At 38.0% G+C, this 25492-nt stretch overlaps 1 protein-coding gene across 1 annotated transcript in view; it reads right to left on the bottom strand.

Annotated features, from left to right (window-relative positions):
- The window catches only part of ChLD3 (Chitin and LDLR binding deacetylase 3), a 115810-nt gene that overhangs the window by 67348 nt on the left and 22970 nt on the right, over positions 1-25492 (bottom strand). The window contains exon 2 of the mRNA XM_081756347.1: positions 7750-7896. Within this exon, the coding sequence (XP_081612473.1) occupies positions 7750-7896 (147 nt within the window). The remainder of the gene's footprint in view (positions 1-7749; positions 7897-25492) is intronic.

Here is a 25492-nt window from a genome sequence, read left to right as displayed (position 1 = left end):
TAGAATGAAGTCAGGGTCGAGAAGCCTCAGACAACTAACAGCAGAGATATATTATCTTGTAAACTATTTGTCCTTGCCTTGTGAGGTTATTTGAATTTATTTTTAAGACCTTTAGGCAACTTTGGCCGAATGGATGATGATGGGAAAATTAGTGGAATGAAGAAAGTGGTAGGATACTAGACAACTTCGAGAAAACACACACATTCGAAAAATGAAATGAAATGAAATGAAATCTTTGAGTTTTACGTCCCACGTTATGCCGGTTAGGCTACAGGAGACAGTGATGATGAGTAATGAATGAAATGGTGGAATGAAGAAAGTGGGAGGAAACGGGAGAACCCCGAGAAAACCCACGCACACGGTGTTTTTCCACCACAAAGTTCACTTGGCGGGGCTGGGATCGAACCCGAGACCCCAAGCACCAGAGGTGAACGCTCTACCACTGAGCCACCGCGGTCCCCACACACATTCAATCTTTGTCCACCACAAAGCTCACATGGCACTAACCGGGATCGAACCGACTACCACATACACCAGAGGTAAAGGCTTCACGGTGTAGCTACCGTGACATTTCTTGTCTTGTGTGTTCTGGGTAATACTTGTAACTTACAAGGGAAGAGAGGGAGATTATATATCGAAGTGGAAGATGGTTTATATACCAATCGAAAGCACTAATGAAGCCTATTACAAAACTGTAATAAAAATTTTCCGAATGCATATACTATGCGAGTTATATGGATATATAGAGTGTCCAGATAATCCGTTACCACCCCTTGAAATCGCAAACGATAAAACAGATGCCAAAACTCGAAAACATGTGTTTGATTATTTTAAAAGTACAACGTATCAAAGCAAAAATTCTTGTCACAAGGCCACCCGCAGTGTACTGGGCGGGGTCCAACTCAAAAATTACAAAAGGTAAGGGGGTCAAGTAGCATATCGTTCGAAACTTCTTGGGAAATGAAAGAAGACGGAACAAGTCTCAATACTCTAAAATTACCTTGTGCAAAATGGCGTCCGGTCAAACTGTCAGCAAAAACGTCATTGTAAAATCGATGGCCACCCCCAAAAAAATCCTGAAACGGTGAGGCAGATGTCAAAACAGGAAAACATGTGTGTCATCATTTCAAAAGTACATGATTGGAAGTAAAAATATTTGTCTCAGGGTCCTCCACAATGTCCCAGGCGGGGTCATGTTCAAATTGTTCAAATGGCAAGGGAGGTCAAGTAGCACATCGTTTAAAGCTGTTATTAAATGAAAGCAGAAAGAACAAGTATGGACGCTCTACGATAATACTGTGCAAACATCTTGCATTTTAGTTGTTCTTTCTGTAACCGGGTTTTTAGTTTATTTTCACTTTAATTCTTGTACTCAACGGAAAGAAAGGAAATGCCCCTACTGTGAGATTCTGCTCTTTGAGCCCAATAATATCTAAATAAAGAAAAAAAATAAAAAAGCAAATTAACACATAAAGAAAAGAAACGACAACATTTGACATCTTTGAGTATAGAACTGACTAGTTAACATATAATGTACTTCCACAAACATAAATAAGTAGAGGTTGGAGCCATCAGAAGTAAAGACTCTTACCTCTACTTATTTATGTTTATGACTGCACAACAGTGGTACTTATGCTCGTAATCTGGTTTATCAATTATAAAATGATTCAAACGAAAGAATTCCTTGCACCAGGAAGAGTAAATACGTACAAATGTCTCAGAATGAAAACAAGTGCCGATTGCAAAATGGAAAGTGAACGTGCTCAGAAAATCGAAATGAAGATGTACATTTTGACCGGCCGCCATTTTACACAGGGTAATTTTAGAGGATCGAGACTTGTTCCGTGTTCTTTTATTTCTCAACAGCTTTATTTGACCATATTTGCCATTTGAAAATTTTGAGTAGGACCCCGTCTGGAACCTTGTGGAGGACCCTGGGACAAACATTTTTACTTTCAATCATTGTACTTTTGAAAAGATGACACACATCTTTTTCTTTTTTGACATCTGTCTTACCGTTTCAGTTTTTTTTCTTTCTTTGGAGGGTGGCCATAGACTCTACAATGACGTTTTTGCTGACAGTGTGACCGGCCGCCATTTTGCACAGGGTAATTTTAGAGAGTTGGGACTTGTTCGTTTTCTTTCATTTCCCAAGAAGTTTCGAACGATATACTACTTGACCCCCTTACCTTTTGTAATTTTTGAGTTGGATCCCGCCTGGGACTCTGCGGGTGGCCCTGGGACAACAATGTTTGTTTTGATACATTGTACTTTTATAATGATCAAAAACGTGTTTTCCAGTTTTGGCATCTTTCTCATCGTTTGCGATTTCAAGGGGTGGAAACGGATTTTCTGGACACCCTGTATATTCATATAACTCGCATAGTATATGCATTCGGAAAATTTTTATTACAGTTTTGTAATAGGCGTCATTAGTGCTTTCGATTGGTGTATAAACCATCTTTCACTTCGATATACCCTCTCTTCCCTTGTTAGTTGTATCTTGATTAGCATGGTGCAGCCTGCTACATTTTACTTTCGTTCCCATGGTATGCTGCTATATTTTTACGAGACAAGACGAGACAAAACGAGACAAACGAGACGAGACGAGACGAGACGGGACAGAACCTCTCGAGACGAGACACGAGACGGGACGAGCACATTTTTTCGAGACGAGACACGAGACGAGACATGCTTTGCACGAGACGAGACGAGACAACCTGAAGTCTCGTCCCGTCTCGTCTCGTGGCAACACTACCGCTTAGCCACGGAGGAGCTCTGGAAAAGTGTATCGAATGGAAATCAACATTGGAAAATCGAAAGTCATGAGCAAGGGCGCCGATTTCTGTGTAAATTGGGAGGGGCAATCAGATGCAGAAGGCATTTATGAGGATTTTAAGACAAATTGCATGCATATTATGCCGAATATTATATATTCTTAAATACAATAAGGGAGACCCGGGCCCCCTCGCCTCCCCCCTTCCCCAGGATCGGCGCCCCTGATCATGAGAATATCCCTTGGAAACGTACCCTGACGGCTCAGAATAGAACAAAGACAACTTAAAGGTGTCGATCACTTCAAGTATCTGGGAAGTATTTTAACAAGAGACGCTTACTGCACCAATAAAGATCAGGTCAAGAATTGCCATAGCGAAAGAAGCATTCAACAAAAAAAGATCACTCTTAACTGGCAGGCTTAATATTGGACCAAGGAAGAAGCTGGTGAAGTTCCATATATGAAGCATTGGACTGTATGGTTCAGAAACTTAGAGAAGAAATATTTAGAGATCTTCGAAATGTGGTGTAGGAGGAAGATGGAAAAAATAAAATAGGCAGATAGAGTAACAAATGAGGATGTTTTGAAATGGATAGGAGAGAAGAGGACGCTTTTAGCCGACATCCTTCGTAGAAAGAGTAATTGGATTGGACACATCTTGGGAAAAACCTGTCTTCTTCATACCACCATACAAAGAAAGATGGAAGAAAAGAGAGGAGTAGAAAGAAGAACACAAGTGATCGATGATTTGAAAAATATAAAAAAATATCGGGAGTTAAAAGAGGAAGCTGAAGATCGAGAAATGCGGAAGAAACATTTCTAGGCTCAAGCCTAAAAATTATTAATAATAATAATGATAAAAATTAATTAGTCCCAAGATCTGTCAAAAGGTAGAATACTTAATAGTAATAATGGATCAGGAAGGAGGTTAAGCCTATGATTCCAAGATTACATTTTGGTCACCAGCTGTAGTTTCAAGTTACAATACACTCAAATAGAAGTGATAACGCATACAAAGAGCATTCAAATGCTTCATACAATCAAAACCATTCAAAGGTTGCAGGCACGATCTAAAAATTCTCAATGAGTGTTTGTACCAAAAGTAATTCTACATACAGTCATTTTAACGAGATAGTTTATAAATTTTCTCTGATAAATTTGTATTTTGAATAACAATTGCAAGATACTTTGTTCATTCTTGCTTAAAAACGGGACATTTAGGCGTCCTAGGTTGAGAATCAGAAAGAAACGGGACAGTAGTTTGAAAAAAGGGACCATCCGCATCTTGGCTAAAACGAGACCCTGGTCACCTTAGTACTGTAGCAAATGTTGTTTACAAAACGTAATATTTTCAGTTTAACGTCCCACGATTATGCTCGCTAGGCTAAGGGAGACGGATGATTAAAGCAATTGAATACTGATGAAAAAATTGGTGGAATGAGAATATGGGAGGAAATGGGAGGACCACGAGAAAACCCACGGACACAATGTTGTCCACCATAACCTTATTTGGCCGGAGATCGAACTAAGGACCCTGCGTACACACGGAAAAGAAAATATTTGACAGTTGACAATAGGGATGCGCACGAGACAACATTTAAGGCTGTCTTGTCTCGAAAATGTGATGTAAAAATGATGTCTCGACTCGAAAAACGTATATTTTTCTATTAGAAAAGCTGTGTCTCGACTCGAATTTTCTCAGGAAATTTCTATCTCGACTCGACTCGTGCGCATCCTTAGTTGACAGTTTTTTTTTTTTTTTTTTTTTTGCCAATAACTCAGAAATAAATTAATTAATTTGGATCTTTTTGTTGTTATGCTTAGAATAGTTATAACTTGACAATTTGCCAAAGTCGGTACTCTAATAGGTTAATTTATTGTTGAGTTATTAGGAAAGGAAATTTTATCAACTGAAGAATACTTTCTTTCGTGATTGTACCAGAGGTAAATGCTCTATCACTGAGCCACTGTGCTGCTCAAGTACTTTTCAGAGAATATAGGTGTGAGAGTATTAAATTATAGAATAAGAGATCAATCCACATTGGTTCCATTGAATTCGAAATCAGCGAAACTAAGAAATTAAATTTAAACTGACAAGTGAACATAAAATTATATATTATAAAAACAACTCAAAGTATTTATTACAAAGATTAATAAATATATTCAGTTTATGATAATTATCTGCCAATCTTTAATAATAAATTTGTTATATTTCTCTCCAGTATACCTAGGCTTAACCAATATAACAATGTTATATAATTTAGCTTGATAGGCATGAAACTTTGAAGAAAAGTTCAACTGATTTATTTCAAATGAAAATAACTTTAAGTACATTTTCAGAAATGGTGTTTTAAAAGCATTGACCATGTGTATTTGATTTTGATTTTAAAATCATTTTTTTTTAATTAAAGCATAGGTCTTAACCATGGTTGTAAATGAGTACCCTCATTTGAGCTAGCTTACTAGAGCACGCTCGTTTTTCATGAGTTTTATCATGAGCTAACTCGTTTTGAAAACTTGACCGTTGAGTTTAACTCGAAAGGTGAGTTTGAGCGTAAAGCACGCTCAATTTCACGGTCAACACCAGATACTGTTATTTTCACAAACTAATGTAATTGTCCATTTATACATTTGCTGTTGTCCAACCTCTGAGAAGAGACTTTAAATACTAATTTCTCATCAAACAAATGATGTAGGTTAGGGAGGTTAGCGCTAGAAATAGCTCGAGGCGACTGAAAGTGCATCTATTCGAAGTGATATTTGATTAGTTGGCGGAAAATATCATATTTTTTGAAATATAAAAATCATCTCAGTCAGTGGTAAAAGTGAGTGGGAACACACATAGACGTCGTTTCCCCAGTTCCAAAAAATCTATGGCATCCACCATTTAAAAAAAAAAAAAATACAATGGGCAAAGATAGGCTTGGGGAACGGCGTGACGTCTAGCACCCCCTACCTTTTTCAGATCCACTTTTATCCCTGATATCAGTACTTTAAAATATCATTTATTTTTTGAATTTCTCCATGCAATAACACAATGTAAGTAGTAGGAGGAGATGTTTGACATTTTTTTCTTTTGTTTCCACTGTCAACTTTTAGCGTCTTCTAGACTAAATTATATATCTTTTGCAGGAAATAAATTATGCATTTGTAGGATTTTTTTTTTTTTTTACTTACTTTCGAAGGGCGATAGGAGAGAAAAATCTATGGTGATCAGAGATTTCAACAAATTTACACGCTTCATGGTCTGTACATACCTAAATATTGCTCTTTACAATGTTCATTTGTCCGTTCGTTCCTTTCTATTTATGTACGGTACATTTGCCTACATGCCTTATTGTTTAATCCATCAGCAGCAAATTTGAAACGTAAGCTTTTTATAAAGTTAACCAGAAGAGTCTTTATGATCTTCTTCCTATCCCAAAAAATTATGGTAGTTTAGTGAATGATATATTTTTTTTAAAAAATGGGGTTTTCTCAAAAACGACTATAAAGATTTTGTTTATATTTCTCATATGAATATTTCATTAACAACCCTATATTGTTTTTTTTTTTTTTTTTTTTTGGTCAAAGTTTGAGAACCTATAAAACTTGTCGTTTAGAATATAAAATGTATCTGAGCATAAACAGTGCTTCAGTAAATATTTTTGTATAATCTATGTTCATAAACTAACTTACTATTTTTCAGTTTAGGAATTATGTTTGAAATATTCAAGTCACAATATCTTGATTAAGTAAATTCTCACCGGCAATCTAATATAAATGTTCAAGCTCGAAAAGTGGATATCATTAACCCAATATAAAAATTCTGTAGTAATGCTATGTAACGGATACTTTGGCCTGCTTCCCGGTCACAGGGTCTGTTTGAGTCTCCGAATCAGACTGGTTCTGAACTGACACATAGATTCAAATGACTCGGACAAAATTCATGACCCAGATGATCTGGACCTGCTCTGTTACTGCTCCGACCTGGGGCCTATTTCCTAAAACCATTATAGCCCTCGTCACAGGAATTGGCGTGTGGCATCAGCCAATAAGCTCGTAGTGCCCTGTTACTAAACCTTTAGGGAGGAATCTAATCATTCATAATTTTTTGTTCGTATTTGTGAACAATTATGAATGATTAGATTCTTCCCTGAAGGTTTAATAACAGCGCACTGCTAGCTTATTGGCTGATGACACACGCCAATTCGGGTGACAAGATTGGCTATAGTCTTGTAATACTACCGTATCTAGAATCAAATATTCTACAATCGTTTGTACTATGAAATAATGATAGATTAGAGATAATAGCATTAGTATTAAAAATGGCTTTCACTATTCTTATAGTGTTTCTATTTCATGAAAGTTTATGACTTGTAAAATACATACTACAAGATTTGTTGCTTTGAGAAAAAGATCCCCTACAGATAAATTCGGGAAATAGAAGTAATATGACACCTGTGAGAGAAGATTAGCTAACTCTCTGAATCACCCTTATATATAAAATAGGGTTGCAAGTCCTGCCCCAAGGTCCAAGAAAGTCCCCTTAATTTCTCCCCCACAAAGCACTATCTACTTTTCCATTTTCTTAAATAATTCTGACCTTGAGTATCTTTCATTAACCCTTTGTTTCCCAAAGAATTAATTTATAAAGAGAAAGAAAACAACAAACTTTCAACGTCAATTGGTTATACAGTTTCAGCGCGAATGAAAATCCTAGAAATAATTTAAACTCCTGTTCTTAGATGGCTTGCAAAGTTCATATTAAAATATGGTTTCCTTCCAAATCCACTAGGCTGAACGAAAAAAAAAAAAAAGAGTTAAAACTCTGGTTTCACACTGATACCACTGAGCCGACACGTTAATACATCTTACTATCTGGTTCATGCCCTCAATTTTCTCGTCTCCTTTAAAATTTTAATGACTTCCATTGGGGGTACCCTTGTAAACCAAACTTGAAACATTATTATAAATCTACATATGTTACTTACCTAAACACAAGTAATACCTAGCGCATTCGCTGTTACTCCAAATCTTTTCTTTTGGTCTTTCCGGATTTCGATAGAATTTCCCATCTTCAATGCATGGAACGAACGGTCTTAAGGCCCTCGCAGCACGATGCGCTTCTTCGATTGTTCCTACAACAAAAAGTAAGAAATGTCTATTATTAATAAAGGAAAAAGAAAGTGAAATACAGTGAAACCTGTCTATGTTGGCCACCATAGGTTCTATCGAAAAGTGGCCAACTTAGACAGGTGGCCAACTTACAGAAAATAAGTGTGATTTGTGTATTTTTAGAATAGGATTTCTAGTATTACTTGATTGTAAAATTTTAATAAGCAGTGGCACGACAGCTACTCATAAATAATGTATATAGAGTAATGATAAAAATATACAGTATTAGAAAATATTACTATAGTATGCAAGAGCGCCGATTTCTCTGTAAATTTGGGGGGGGGGGCATTCAGATGCAGAAAGTATATATATGAAGATATTAAGACAAATTGCACTCAAATTATACCAAATATTGTATACTCGTAAATAAAATAGGGGCCACATGAGCTATGGGGGGCCCGGGCCCCCTCGGTCCCCCCAGGATTGGCGTTCTTGATAGTATGTTTAATATATAAGCATACCTTTCTCTTCCTGAAAACTAGTCTGGTACATTGGATTATTCGGATTGAAAACACAAAAACACAAACAACCATGAAATAGAAGTGTATGTACGCAGTTTATTGAAATTGATATTATAGCACACTGAGCTATTCAGATTGAAAACAAGAAAAGCTAAGTTATAAATTGAGAAATTCATATGCAATTTATATGACTTCTTTTCAGTTGTTACTGAATGGTGGTTCATTCTAGACATATTTGCTTTATTCTTTTTGGCAGATATGCACATTTGGCAGATATGCAAATATTGTAGGGGCAAAATATGTTTTGAGAAAATCTTGAGGGAATTCATATCTTAAAACCTCCGCTACCTTTTGACATGCAGTCAGGTGCCAATAAATGACAATTGAGCTTTAACCTTGAGAATTTTCCGGAATTACTAAAGCTTCCCACTGATGAAAGGAGCCGATATAGCTAATGGTTTTACCAAAACAGACAGGGTAAACAAATACGTACAACCATTTCCTGAATTCCTGTATGTGCTTTTTCTTATTCACATCTTCCTTCATCACCCTTTTATGAGGGTAGTGTTCTGGCCATTGACCTCCAAGAACAAATCGTGCGAATCTATGCTTCTTTGTGTCCAGTCACAATACAGAACATCTGCCTCTCATATGGGAATTCAAAAGAGTTAAGAAAAATAACAAACCTATATTTTTCGTGGCCAAGATACACAGGTAAATTTATCATTATCATCATAGGGTAAACATTGCTTCAGTGTGGCCAACTTCCAAGATAGACAGGTGGCCAACTTATAGAGTAGTGAGTAACGAATGTCTTATGGGAAAATGCAGGTTCAAGACGAACTAGGCCAAGATAAGCAGATGGCCAACTTAGAGAGGTGGCCAAGTTGACAGGTTTCACTGTACATCGTTATATATCCTACAGTTATGTGCATATGGGGTTATATCAGAATGACAGTGTAGTTGAAGAAAACTAAAAAAAACATGGTTACAAATACACAGATATACCACTGTTACTACATTCGTTTACTTTGAAACTGGCATATCAAGGTGACGAATATATAACTCAAAATCATGCACTATTTCCCTCCCCCTTTCTCCTTATTGTTTCACTTACAATAAATTGTGAGTCGACACATTGGCTGTTTTTCATGCTTCTTAAAACTGAACATGACATCTTAGTAAATAATCAATTATTACATTGGACAAAGAAGTTATTAATTGGGGTCAATTTACTCATAACTGACATTGTGGATCAGCACATTGTGTGATGTATTACGTTATCAAGTTATTTATGCCCCTTGTACATTAGATAAACTTTCCAAAAGATCAGTTCCCAGTGATTGTCAACCACAGTTATACGAAAAAAAGAAGAAAAATTCATTGAAATGAGAGAACGGAAAAGTGTGACTGGGTTGAGGACAAAACCCAGATCTCTAATTTACTGTACCGGTATACAAAGTATTACACTGCCCAATCTTTTCAAAGCACGGTCATATATTTTGACTCATTATATTGATGTAGTACATCCATTTAGACTGTACAAACTCTAACACAACGTATTACAGTAGAGTCCGTAAAACTCGGCACTCGATTACCCGGCAGTCCGGATAACTTGGTCACACACTTACAGGATAAAAAAAAAATCCGTGCGTAGACCTGGTCACGAGCATTGCCCGTGTGCGCATGTCCCCTCTTCTCGCATTCCTTTTTCTCGCGTTACACTCCCACTTCTCCACCATGTGCCTGGCGCAGGCGCGCGCTCAGCTATTCAATACACCTACAACCTTTGCCAGGGTTAGTCGATTTCTTAAGGGTATTTGGGAAGTTTATTTTATGTTGTATTCTCAAGCAACCCATACATACAAGTACAGTACTGTATTTTCTGAGGAAACACTTGTACTTATTCTTTTTTAACCCCATTCACGATAACCTGGCATTTTTCACAAACTCAGCATCCTTCGGTCTACATGAGGCCCAAATTTTGTCACTACTGTATTTGAGTAACCTAATTTCATTGAAAAGTGAAGGAAATAATCGATATCTTTCAAACACTAAATTTTCTATTGTAAATATTCAACTAAATTGAAAGAGTGATAAATTGCAACTGGGTCACGGATCGAATCCAGTTTTTCGGCTAACCACATTATTTAAACTGTTTGCTGTCCGACTACAACAGTTAAAAAATGTCGTATACAGCCCAGATAGTTTAAATGAATACACACTAACCTGACTGAAACATGTTATTTTTTTTAAGCAAAAGAATTGTGTACAGTACTAATTAGCACATCGACACAGTCAACGGGAGATTTGGGTCCGACCAATGGTCCAGTCTCACTTTTTCTTGTTATTAAATTTCATTGTTATATATCGCACTGAGCTGACTTACCATATCTGTCGTTTTTTATATAACTATTAGAATTTATACAGAAGACTATTGTTGATTTTGGAATAAGGTAGCATTATATAGAATTTTAAAATAATAATAATAACTGTGTTGGTAATATTGATTTATTGACTTCAAAAATAATATCATAAAGCCTTGCTTAATCATAAAGCCTTGAATTACATGAAAGTCGGAACAGATATTGAGAAGGTGCGTAGCAAGAATATTCACATTAAAAATAACCGAAGAAGAGTATTATAGGTATTTCTAAATTCATTTGTATTTCGATCAGTTTTGAATAGCTGTTAGAATGTTTTGTCGCGTTCTGGACGTCTCGTTTCTTATCAATGCTCAGTTGTTTGTTTAAGCGCATATTTTTTTTCACGCGGTAACCTGGCCAACTGTTTCAAGTTGGTCACAATGAAGCAGGTGAGAGTAGATTTACATCGAAGTCTCGCCATCCGTAGTCAGGTGGTATTATCATGGGGAACAAGGTGGAACAAAACGATCCCTGCGGGGCTCCTAACCCCTTCGCTCGCTCACACTCGCCCAGCTATGTTTCCTAACGTAAGTAAATCACTTTTTATGCTTTATATATTACGTACAATGCCAAATTAGTATTGTTTTTGGAGTATGTTTAGTACAAGGGGTCCAGAAGCACGTAAAAACGCAAAATTTACAGGAGAATTGAATGATGCAAGTACTCAGACGTAACATAACGTAACCAAATCTAACCTAACATAAACTAACCTAAACTAACTTGAACTAACCTAAACTAACCTAATATTAGTAGAAATAAGCGAAATTCTATTATTTTTTTTTTTTGGAAAATTATGCGGGACCCCTACAATAATATAACATAAACTAAACTAACCCAAACTAAACTAACCTAAACTAACCTATCCTAACCTACCCAAAAGTAACCGAATGTGAACAGAAATTACCAAAATTGTAACTTTTTTAGAGAAAAGAGCTGGACCCCTTCTGCTAAACATAGGCCTTATTTTTTATCTTGTTTTAATGATATAAGTGTTATGAAAATTAAAAAAAAAAATTCTTTCGGGTCGGTTTGAACCCACGCCAGAGGCGATTTTTATTACCAGCACGTTCACTAGTATGCTCGGTCACAAGGACTGATAGCAGCTGATGTTTGATTTGTGCTATATGTATGCTACGCGACGAGAAACGGATAACTTCAACCAATCAGAACCATGTATTTAGCTCCTATAGCTAGAGTTGAGCGTGATTAAAATATATGCTGTTTCAAGCTACCGCAACAGAAGACGCTCTGCATACAAGAAAAATACGATCCAGTTGTTACGTTGCAGAGTGCCTTTGAATGTGATTTAGCAACTGATATATAATTAAAACAGATGTTCAGTAAACTACAAGTTTTATATTAATTCATAAATGAATTACAAGTGAATAGAGTAAACAGAAGGTTCTAATAATACTCTGGAATAAGATAACAAAATAATAAATTACAAAAGACTAAATAAAAGCGTTCATTGTTGTAACGATAGCCCGTTACAGCACTTAATACAGGGTTTTCATAAAGTATGGACGGATTTAATTCGCTTATAATTTACATAAAAATGCTCATATTGAAATCAAATAAAGTGCAAACGGTAGCGGAAGGATTAAATTTTTACCTGTAATCTGCACCAACTCAGTTTATTCACCGCCACACCTCCAACTGGGCGCAATTTACGTCCACACATTCGCGTAGGCAGCACTGGAATCCACTCACAGCGTTCCGCCGTGTTTGATCCGAAATACCAGCCACAGACGCCCTGATTTTGTCCTTTAAGTTCTCCAAACCACTTGGCTTCTTTGCATAAACTTCCGTTTTTACATGACCCCAAAGCCAGAAGTCGCAGGGGGTAAGGTTGGGTGATCTTGGCAGCCAAGCGGTCGGGCCACCGCGGCCAATCCATCGGTTAGGGAATTTCTCGTCAAGGAACTGTCTCACCTTGATTGCATAGTGAGGGGGTGCCCCGTCCTGTTGGAACACGATGTCATTCTGGATTCCACGTGCCTCTAGCTCCGGAATGAGGTATTTCTGCAACATACCCAGGTACGAATCTCCATTCACGGTCTCCTCTTCAAAAAAGAAACTGACTCTTGCCCTCCCTCTCCCTCTCTCAACGTGTTCAGAGTTGCCGCTTATCTAACAGTGTTGCCAACTAAACATTTAATCCTTCCGCTACCGTTTGCACTTTATTTGATTTCATTATGAGCATTTTTTATAAAAATTATAAGCAAATTAAATCCGTCCAGACTTTATGAAAACCCTGTATATCAGCGGTAGTAATTCACTTTCGAACTGTAGAAGTGTATAGTGTACTGATGGTGAATGAGTGCCTCAATGGAACGGATATGGTTGCGACAGTTTAATAAAGCACGAAACAATGTGCATGATTAGGAGCATTTACAGACTTTGCGAGGGAAACATTTTCTCATAATCTGAATAGACCGCACCTCACCCAGTCTGATTTTCATCTTTATTTGAACCTAAAAGCTTTCCTCGTTGGTCACAATTTCTGTAATGATGAGGCCAAACGAAGTTTTACTATTAGAATATCATCACAGGTGACAAGGGAACACAAAACATTGAGTCTCGTTAGGATAAACGTCTCGACACGGATGGAATTATATTGAAACATAATCCAAGGCCTTTATCCTACTCCAGTATACAATAAAGTGTTTAGTTCCATTACATTTAGCTTTATTTTAATTGGTCAACATAACTTTCTAGATGACACGTATACATATGAAGAAATTATACATAGTTGGTCCGAAAAGTAGTAGGACTGAATTTATTTCAAAAAAATGTATTCACAATGTTGACAAAGCGACTTAACAGTTTCCAAAATATGCCCCTTCTGCATTAACACAGCAGTTCCAGTGACTCTGCCAATCACTGAAGAATCCCCGGAACGCAGAAACTGGAATGTTCGTCAGCTCCCTCGTTACAGCCTCTTGAATGGCCCAAACCTAGCCGTGGTGCCGTCCTTTTCAGTCGGGAGAAGAGAAAGAAGTCTGCAGGAGCCACATCTGGGCTGTAGAATGGTGGATGGGGAAGTTGTGTGATGCCATATTTGGTCAGGAAGTTCATGACAGCAAAGGTGGTGTGGCTCGGCGCATTGTCGTGATGAAGCTTCCATGATCCAGCGATTGCTCGACGGATGCTTGCGACTCATTTTCTGAATCTTTCAAGTACTTTCACGTAAAATGCAGGCTTTTGACCCAAGATCAATCCATAGCATCACTCCCATCAGCAGTCTTGATCAGCGTTTCTCCGAGACCTGTTTTTGGGGCACTGCCTCCCCCCGAGCTCTGAGAGTCCCCCTCGGATGAGACCAAAATAATACGTCTATAATATAATAATAAATAGAATAGTATCAGCAGTGCCCTCCCGGAATACTAAGTGTGGCCCCCGGAACGTTGTTTCTGAAAGAAATACTGGTCTTGATCATGTCATGGGTCTCACTCGCAGTTTTACCCAGTTTGACGCAAAATTTCACCGCGTAACATTGCTCTAACAAACGATTCATTGTGGAGATGATAAGACACCTTGAAAGGGGTTCACCTTAAACTCGATCTACACTTCGTGAAGGCTTGGAGACGACTGGCGACTGGTTCGCTGGTAGATAAGATCCCACTCCACCCAACCAGCGCAGTAACATCCCCCTCCTTCACCACGTTTTGGCGGGGGAAAATCAGTCCTAACACTACCTGGACAAACCTGTAGATGTTTCGTTTTCCAGCTAAATGCAAATATTACATAAAGAAACACGTGTCCATTTGCAACATTTATTTTATATAAAAGAAATACACAAAAATTAACATGACTACATTGCCAATACACACAAGAAAGACTCTTGATAGTTTGTGTTCATCTATCGTCGCTGACTATAATTTCACAAGCTAGGCCTATGCGGAGGTAGATGTTCATGATCTAATTGTTGCTCATGTCTCAATTCTAAAGTAGCTGTTATTGACGATGGAAAATTCACTTTGGTTGTCACTGAAAAATAGTACTTGCCACCTGATAAGTCCAACTGAGAATATTGGTATTTAGCGCTGGTTCCAGAAGATGTACTCTTGAGGGGAGATAGTGTTCTCAGAGACTGATCGGAGTCAATCATTTGTAGATCTAACGGTATTTGACATCTGGGACAGCGTAATTCAATCTCATATTCCAGCCCTCTGTTCACTTGTACTTCATCTCGTTCGATCATTCTGTAAAACTTCCTCTGTTTCGCGCTGTCAGGACACGCTAAGGAAATCTCGGTATATTCTTTAAAGTTAGGCAGAAAAGCATGTTTCAACTGTGGACACTCACCATTCTTCCGTATTTCAGCATACTTAACAAGTAACCTACTTTTCAAAAGATATCTGTTGTTCCACCGGACGACATGCCTCAAATATCGCCGATATTGTGTTAGTTCTTGCTTCCTTGGATTCTGGCCGTCTTTAACAATTGGTGGATTACGCATCAAATAACAATTAGGCAAAAAGTAGGTACCACTCATAAAGAAGGAGCTTTTATCCTGAATAACAACTAAGTTATAATTCGTATCCAAAAGACAATTTAGGATATCAACAATTTCTGTTCCATAAAGAACCACTTCTCGGTAATAACATTCCACGTGAGACTCAAAGAAGTCTGTGAACCGCCCAATTAACTGAATAAGTTTATCCAAGTTACACGCGTCAAGAAAACAAAACAAACTCCACTTGCTCCTCACTATCAGTAAAATATGATTAAATTCTTCCAGGATCTGCCACGCAAAAAAGCCACAAATGTTTAAAGTAAGATATCGCCACACTATAGCTTTCAACATTTTAAATTCTGTATTAATATTTTCTAAAATGTTCATAGCCAAGAGTAATCGATGCATTTTATCAAGTCGATGTTTGATCTGCTCATACTCCACTTCAGCTTCTAACATTTGATTCTCAATCTGAGATTGGAGATTGAAAAATTCTGAGTTCAATACCTGATTACTCACTGCTAAGAAAGATTTACACACCAATCGCATTTGGATCAATTCTGGTAAGTCCAAATATTGGAAAACCAGCTCTAAAATTTCTGGATGATGTTTTAAAGAAATTCCATTTGTGCTTCTTTGTCTTCCTGGTGCTGGTATCTTATAATAAGAAGAGGTTTCCGCCGCTGCAAAATAGACCGTCGTCGGTGACGAACATGAAGATTTTTCGGGTTTCATGTCCTGTTCAGTGTGATTGTTAGTATCCATCAATCAAAGGGAGAATACAACGTATATTAATCATTGAAAGATTAGTAATGTTTGAATTAAAGTCAAAGATTTCTGTTATTATTAATATCACAACAATAGCGTTTTAGAGATGTATCAACACCTGGGTAATGAGAAAACAATGCCAGGTGAAAATGTATTGTAGTGACAATTTCTGTTGTCCCGTACTATAAAGCTAAAACATTCTTGGAAGCCAAAATATCGAAATTTTGAATAGAACATTTAATATTATTGGACAAAATAATTATCTCATTTAAGGTACCAAACTTTTGTCTTTGCCGTTATGTTTGTAACGAAATTATATAGGTTGTTTAAAAAGTAATGGCAACACGATTTTTTACGTCAGAGAGCTGTGTACCAGCATTACGAGATATCCGTAGGATGTGAGGTGATGAAGTGTGACGAGTATTAATGTCTGTGTATTATTCAGTCAAAAGCAGAAGTGTCGTAAAGCAGAGGAGGAAAGTGGAAACGCCATAACAATATGTTTCGAAAATACTAAAAACGTCTATGAACCAAGATTGAAGTGGCACGAGGGCGCAGTGCACACTGTTTTTTAGGGACTTGGTGACGATCTTTTCATCAAAATGAAGGGATTACTTCACGAGAATCATCACGACAGAAGAGAAGTCAGTGTTACTTGTGGGATATCAACAAAGATTGACATGCTGACAGTTTTGCACACGTTTGGCAGAAGGTGGTAGAGATGAGAGGCGATTACACTGAAAGAATGTGGCAAGTGTTCTTCTGTGCATAAAATCAGATACGAATTATAGCAATGTTCCCATTACTTTTTATTGAGTCCTTGTACTTAAAAGATTTATCTCAGCTTAACGTTGAACCTTGTGTAACAGAGCTTGCTTATAGCCGATGTCTTCTTCCACATTCAAACATATTCGTGATTGTCTCTCCAAATTCTGGAATACGTTTCCTTAATTAATATCATTTTCCTAATATTCCTAATATTACGTTTTCAATTCATTGGCCTTTCTGCAAAATCTAGGCTGTGTGTAACTTATTTTTGAACATTTATCCTTGATCATCATAATCATAGGTATTCTGCCATTATTTGCAGGTCACTTGTGTAGCATGTTGTAAGATTCACATTCTATTAGAAAAAAAAAAAAAGTCATTTAAAACTAGCGCCACTTCTAATGGGTGGTAAGAGTACGAACTATAGTATTCGCGCCGAGTCGTGATGCTTGACCTAGATCTACCGATTCCACCACCCAATAGAACGCGAGGGTGTGTTCCGGCCGCCAACCCCCACCCATCACACTTTGTCAGTGTCGTCTCTCGCACTACACGGAAAACATCTCCCGAGAGGACAGTGTTGTCGGATTGGCGCCAAGTTCCGTTTTGTTTATTGTTTTTTGTTGCATTATATTCTCATTATTACTATTCGTGTTTTTGTTACAGTTTTAGAATAATTGTTACTGTTGTTATTGTTGTGCAGTGTTATTATTGGCAATTTTTAAATGTTCTTTTTAATACTCTTTTACACTGTCTTCAAAATTTGGCAACATTGTTGGCGAATTTCAGCTGTTTGACGTTTCCCCAAGTGTGCGCTCGGGAAGCGGCTCCACGAATTGTACCGAAGTTTTCCCATGTATCAGAGCTCAAGCAATGATTGGTTTAGAGCCCAAGCTTCACGACTCGGCGCGAGTACTATAGTATTGTTTTGGACGTAGTCAACTGACCGCCTTGTGGTCATTGGAAAATTGAATAACAGACGGAGAGCACATGCTCTTGTTAAGCGTCGAAAATGGTGCAATTTTTATAGAAACTTCAGAACATTGTCTTCAACGTCTTTGTAATTTGTTGATTTGTGATATATTCGACATAATCTGGATAAGTATTTATACTATTTTCTGAAAAGTGATTAGTGAAATCAATTGGAGTTGAATAGGAGTCTTATCTGAATACTCTTACGAGGCATTTTTTGTGTTATAAAATCTACGAGTGTAGTTTGCAATTTCTATTCCTATTTTGACTGACTATATAATATCCTAGTGATAGTGAAGATTTTTACTAAAAGCCAAAAGTATTATCTGAATGAACTTTTAATATTACGAAATTATGTGGAAAAAGATATGGCAACGTCTGATCCAAGGGAACATTTAACAGTAATTATCATGATTCATCGATGGATTATATAACCAGATTTTGCTGTATGAGTTACGACTATATTGTATACTCTAGTAAATTTTTGAACAAAATCATTATAAGTTTTAGTGTACAAATGGAATTAGTGAATTTTAAGCAAATTACATTAAAAATTTTGATATCTCTATCGACACCACGTTTTTCGTATTTCTAACGCACTCACCCAAATTCCATTATAATGACTTCTTTTTTTTTTTTAATAAATTTGTGTGGGTCTTTATACCCTGCAACACGGCGTCTAAATTGATACAAGACGTCGGCACACTTGCTGCAACTGAGAAGCTCCCATGCTATACGGTCTTCGTCTTCACGTAAGACTTCTCTGTTTTGATGTTGTCCATTATTTGTAGCCTCTTTCGCCCCTTCTCTTTCCTGCCACCATACCCTCTAGCACGTCCCTCAAGATACAGTTCTTTCTCAACCAACGTCTCAACCAGTTTGTCTTCCTCTTCTTAGTAATATCTAAAATTGTCCTTTTTCTCTACCATTTCTAACACCCTCTCAATCATTTCCCGCTTGATCCAGCTAATTATCTCCATTCTTCTCCACACCCACATTTCAAAGGCTTCGAGTCGTTTTTAATCATTTTTGCGTAATGTCCATCTTTCTGACTCATACAGTACAATGCTCCACACGAAGCATTTTATGAGTCTTTTTCTCAGCTCTTTATTCAAGATCCCACAAAATAGCATTTTCTGCCCCCTAAAAGGTTCTTCCGCCATTCCTATCCTTGCTTTTATTTCACGTTCACATTTGATATCATTACTAATAACACTACCAAGGTATCGAAAACTAGTCACCTGTTCTGTTTTCTCCCCTCCTACTTCTATATTTGAAAACGACCGCTTCGTTCCAATCACCATGGCTTTTGTCTTTCTAACATTTATTTTTATCCCATACTCTTCACTTCCTCAAGTTTTCTAACATCTTATTGATTCTCTCTTCAGATTCTGCAACAACCGCCATATCATATTGACGAATCTCCAAACCTAGAAACTAAGTAACGTTGAATCAGGAGATTTTGCCGGCAGTTTTTTTTTTTTTTTTTTTTTTTTTTTTAGATGCTTGGCTTCTTTCTTTCTTTCTGAGCTCCTTCGTGGCTAAGCGGTTAGCGTACGCTCCTTTGGCGTGGGAGACCTGGGTTCGATTCACGGCGGGAGCTCATGTGGTTCGGATTCCACGTTAATCATTAGGTCTCGTCTCATATAGCCTCGCTGCTGAAAAGGACGTTAAACTCAACTCAATTCAACTCAACTCTGTTTTGCTTACAATTAAAGTGTGGGCAGTTTTTTTATACCAAAACAAGAAGGAAATAGCTAAATTATGGTGAAGAAAAAAAAGTGAATCTCTCTCAAATAATTTGACAACTGCCCTATTATCTAACAGAAAACAACTTAATACAAAACTATGAACCTTACTAAAGAAAGGCATAAAGTCGTTGTGCTTTACGAAAAAAAAAAAATAGCATCTCGAAGATGTTAAATGTAAATTTATTTCTATTTGTAGATAAAATCGTCTTTGTGCTACAGAAACCAGTTAGGCAAACTTCGTAATTGTAGACAGTGGCGGACTTAAAACATCGTGCGGTCCAGGGGTGGATCCAGGACCGACTTCTGGGAGGGTGGTGGGTTATCATACTGCTACTTTTAAGAGTTCCAAACTTTGGGATGGGTTTTATATATATATATATATATATATATATATATATATATATATATATATATATATATAAAATAAGAAAGTTTCCTCTTCTGGGGGCGATCGGAGCGATCGCCCCCCCCCCTGGATCCGCCTCTGGCGCGGTTACTGACCCACCATTATATTCACCCCGTGATAAGCTGTTTCTTAATGAAATCGTTGTAGCATATCTTTGGCAGTGTTGCTTCAGATACAGACTATTTTACAGTATATTTTCTTGTTAGTGTATAAGTAATTACTATACTTTTGTTGTTAGTGCTTTAGTAAATTATGATACCCAACGCTTTCTGTGCTTTATGTTGAGTGTAAACTTTAAATCGTTTTGACATAAAATTTAGAACTGTTATTTTAAGGTAATAATGAAATGTGCAATTATCAAACAGGGGCCGCGGTGGCTCAGTGGTAGAGCGTTCGTCTCTGGTGCTTTGGGTCCCGGGTTCGATCCCAGCCTCCGCCAAGTGAACTTTGTGGTGGACAAACACCGTGTGCGTGGGTTTTCTCGGGGTTCTCCCGTTTCCTCCCACTGTCTTCATTCCACCATTTCACTCATCTCTCATCATCACCGTCTCCTTTAGCCTAACCGGCATACTCGTGGGACGTTAAACTCAAAGATTTCATTTCATTTTCATTATCAAACACAACGAAACGTAAATTTAGAAGAAAGAAAAAGAGTTATTCAAAATATTTATTTCCTTTCTTTTGCTGCATCTCTGAATTCTGCGGCCCTTGTCAGCTTGCCTTATTTACCTAGTCGGAAACAGTATTCATAGTTTCAGGTAAGTTTCCTTAATCTAGGGAAATTTCGTAGGTAAATTTAGCAAAACGGGAAAAAGGAGAATTTTTCAATAAAACGTGAAAATCCAGAGAAATTGTCGCGCTGACTGATTAACCAATATAAATGCTTAAATTTTTCTTTGTTCTTCAATGCAATAGGAATTGTGTGTGGATGTGTCTAGGTGTTTGTGTATGTGCGTGTGTGTGTGTTCAAAGTAGCATAATTATTCATTGCTGGCTCTGTGTATTAGAAGTTTTTTTTTCCTTTTTATAAAAAAAAAAAAAAAAAAAAAAGATGAAGGAAACGTAAAAACAAAAATTTTAGGAATGATCCAAAGAAATGCATCAAAAGATTGCAATCTTGGCCAATAATGTTTTTGGATCAAGGGCCACAACATTTTTGAACGGCCCCAAAATCGAGTTTTTGCATTTTTTTTATGGAATTAGCACATCATACTGAGTTAAGTGATAGTTTAGATTTGGCTACACTGCATGTAGTTCTCCAGATATAAGGCGTACAAGAAAATATTTGATTGAAATGTATTGCATCTTGCATCAGGGACCACAAAATCTTTGAACGGGCCCTAAATCGAGTTTTCGTATTTTTTATGGAATAAGCACATCATACTGAGTTAAGTGTTAGTTTAGATTTGGCTACACTGCATGTAGTTCTCCAGATGTAAGGCGTACAAGAAAATTTTTGATTGAAATATATTGGATCTTTTGATACAAAAAGAGAAGCAAAAACAAAATGAATAAAACAAATATGAAAATGAAAATGAAATGAAATCTTTTTAGTTTTACGTCCCACGATTATGCCGGTTAGGCTAAAGGAGACCGTGATGATGAGTAATGAATGAAATGGTGGAATGAAGAAAGTGGGAGGAAACGCGAGAGTCCCTACAAAACCAACGAGCACGGTGTTTGTCCACCACAAAGTCCACACGGGGCGAGCTGGGATCGAGCCATGGACCCCAGCACCGGAGGTGAACGCTCTGCCACTGAGCCTCCGCGCTCCCTAAAACAAATGTTGTTGGCACTTCCTTTGATAAAGCTAAATTAACTTATCACATAACTTGTCATAAGAATTGGACACCCAGCAAACTAGGGAAAAATTTGATAAGAAAAGGGAAAATTTTATGTGAATCGAGGGAAATTTTCTTACAGAAACCTACGAATAGTAGTTGGAAATCCGGCACTGGATGTAAACGTTGCAAATTCAATAACATTTGGATAATTCTGAAGACTATCTTAAAAGTCTTTCTTTGGGGAAACTACATAACTTGTCTCACGGAAGGAGATATTTCACTCTTGATTTTCTAAGCGTTGTTGTTCCAAGTTTCTAGAGATAGCCGTCACTTATTTGTAACTACAAATACAAAACAATTTTATCTGCGAGTCATGAAGACCTTTTCTTGACTAAAGGCGTTAGTAGCAATTGTTCTCACCCTTGAGTTGGACAAACAACTAATATACTATTTTAAAAATGTGAAATTTTTATGTCGGTACATACTCTTGCCCCCTCTTTCAACCTTCTGGCTCAACTTGAAGTGACTCCACGTCTCATATAAGCCTCGCTGCTGAACGGGACGTTAAACTCAAATCAACTCAACTCTATTGGTTGGTGAGCCTTGGAAATTGTACCTGTGGCGCTTGAATCCAAAGAAAGCACAAATTGCTTGGTCATGTCCAAATTCTTGCACAAAGCAGCACAAACCAAGGGCGCCGATCATGGGGGGCCTGACACCCCCAAAGCTCATGTGGGCTCCCTATTGTATTTATGAGTATACGATATTTGGCATAATTTCAGTGCAACATGTCAGTGCAACATATATATACCTTCTGCATCTGAATGCCCCCCCCCAAAATTCACAGAGAAATTGGCGCCCTTTGCACAAGCTATCCACGATGACCGTGAAATGTAGATGAAAAAATAAGAAATAGAAGAAAAACAATATGAAAGAGAAAGAAAAGGGGCAAATTAAAGGAATAAAGGACCCAAGAAGTGTGAAAGTGGTGGAAAATTTCCTCTATATCCAACTGGAAGCAACAATTGACACATTGGTCAATTTCGGAGCACTCGTCCTTTGCCTTAAAAAAAAAAAAAAAAAAAAAAAAAAGTCAACCTGAAAAATCCTAATCCTACTGATAAGTTACCACTATTGTTCAAAATGTTCTGTTAGTTCATCATCGGTTAACTTGTTGCCGAACTTATTGGGTGTTGTAAGGTGTGCTTTCGATTTCATGTTTGTTAAAATACGAGAGTCATTTAACTCGAAGTGGCAACATAGTTGTGAAATGGAATGTAGTGAATCACTCACCTCAAGAAGTTTACAGACCTTCGATGTAGGCTCCGCTAGCCTGTTGAAGCCCTTCGCTAGATGTCTGGTAACCGTTGAATATCTGTCAAAGCCTCACTTCATGAGAAGGTGTTATAGTGCACCCTAAGGCACGAACAATGCTGGGAATGTCTCTGAAACATTTGCCCCTGAGAGGTTCTCTCATTTTGGGAAAAGATCAAAATCGCAGGGGCTCATATCCCGAGAGTATGGCGGGTGCTTCAGTACCTTCCAACCCCATCGTCGTAACAGACTCTGTACTGCATTGGCTCTATAGCATCTGGCATTGTCGTGTAGGAGAATTGGTCCAGACTCCAGGAAGTGTGGACGTTTGCGCCGCAATGCTGGTCGAAAATAGTGACTGAGGTATGAAGCATAGTATGCAAGATTGACGGTAACGCCCAGTGAAACTTGATGTGACCGGATAATGCCTTCGTGGTCGTATGACATTATCACCTTCACATTTGCTTTCTCTTGCCTAAACTTTTTCGGTCGCAAGATCCTAGGTGGCGCTATTCTCTCGACTGACGTTTCAATTCAGGCTCGTAGGATCTTTCCCATGTTTCGTCACTTGCAATAGTGCGGTGCAAGAAGTCATCACCTTCTTCATTGTAACGTTGAAGGTGTAGGCGCTCACATTCCCACCTATGCGACTTTTGAACCTCAGTCAGAACATGGAGTATCCATCTGGCTGCAATTCTCTTGTGTTAGCATGCGGAACACTGATCCGGAAGAAATGTTCAGCTTCTGCGCCAATTCGCTACAAGTCCAGAGCCGTTCACGGTCAAGCAGTGTCCGTAGTCTTGCAAGATGAATTTCGTCCGTAGCCGTTCGCATATGCCCTCCACCGTGCATTTTGTCTGTTGACTGTCGTCCCGCCTGAAATGCTGCAACCCATCTCTTCACTGTCTGATACAGTAGAGCAGCTTCACCACAGGCCTCTACTAATCCTCTGTGAATCGTCCCTCGTGCCACCTGGAAATACATAAACACACGCTTTTCTGAACGCGTGAACATTGCGTTAGGGCGGTATTTCACACAGCAATCACTAACAATGTCTACTCGCCACACACATAGTAATATGGGACCGCAGCAGCGTTGAACTGACTCTACATATCCACGGAACACACTACGTTCGTGGTTTGTCTCCTGCCACACGACAGTCCAATCGTAGCAGTGTTGCCAGTTCGAGTTAAATGACCCTCGTATATGTCCCAACGCTGTGACTATCACTGTTTTATTACTAAGCGAAACAAAAGCCACTGTAAATTTACTGAGAGAACCAAGTGCATCAGGGTTGTTAGACACTTTTCTGCAATGTTGAAGGTATGAGTATATATAAATTTTTGAACCCATTTTGACACTAATATAGCGCCCATTACCTGGGTTTAAAACAATTTGTAATATATTCCGTTAGTCAGACACTTTTTACTATTACTGAAGCACTCTCTGATAAACGACGTTTCTTGTCTTGCTGGTCATTTTCGATCACTTTTATATCCCTCCCCCTAAGCTGCGGGGCTGAATTTCGATTTAAACGGCATCGGAAGTGTCACTGTTCATCTCAGCAACTCCGAAAACTGTGGATTCGGCACTAATATCGGGCATTTTTTATATATTTTACCTTCCGATAACCTGCACCGTCAAAGTGAAATGATAAAAAACCATCCCAGTCCCGAACCTCATCTACGTTGGAAATTTGATCGAGATCAGTCGCGTAGTTCAAGAGTTATTAAACACCAGCATAGTCACTTTCATGTATATATGGAAAATTGTATAATAAGCAGCAGGACTGGAGATAGAAATGATGCACATGTAGTAGGATTAAATCAAAAGCGTAGCCAGCAAGTTGTTCTAGGGAGGCCCATGATTTTCTCAGAGAATCCGCCACTGGCCGGGTCTGTCAAGGCTAAAATGCATATACAAACTATATAGCCACGAGGGAGATCTGTTCATTTCAGGACCAAATTGTACGAAGCTTGAACCTACAGCTTAACGTGAGCGTCGAACCATGTGAGCTCTCACTGGGTATCGAACTGGGGTCTGCCGCGCCCAAGGCATTTCGCTAACCTCATAGCCACACACGATCTCAAAGAAATAATGCAATAATGAATAAAGGATGCTTAAATAAATGTTCGAACAATAATCATAATACTAATTCGAGGGAATTAGCGGTGATTTGTGATGCTCTTCCGTGAAATCCAACTCTGTTTAACAGTATTGTTATGTTGATTTGTATTCCACTGACGATCTGATTGTTTTAAGTTCAAACCATAGAATCTTATTATACTAGGTTATCACATCCATACACATTGTACTTTTCTTGTTTTTATTATGAAGATTTGAAAGTTTTCACTTATTCCATTTCGCTGTTTTAGCTTTTGGGTTTGTAGATCGTGGACTGCCGCGAGGATCTCAAAGATGTGGGTCGCAAGGTTACTTGCGCGATGTGT

The sequence above is a fragment of the Thermobia domestica genome, chromosome 4, assembly GCF_964235325.1.
Source record: "Thermobia domestica chromosome 4, izTheDome1.hap1.1, whole genome shotgun sequence".
Lineage (NCBI taxonomy): Eukaryota > Metazoa > Arthropoda > Insecta > Zygentoma > Lepismatidae > Thermobia > Thermobia domestica.
This window is presented reverse-complemented; position numbering and strand designations above follow the sequence as displayed.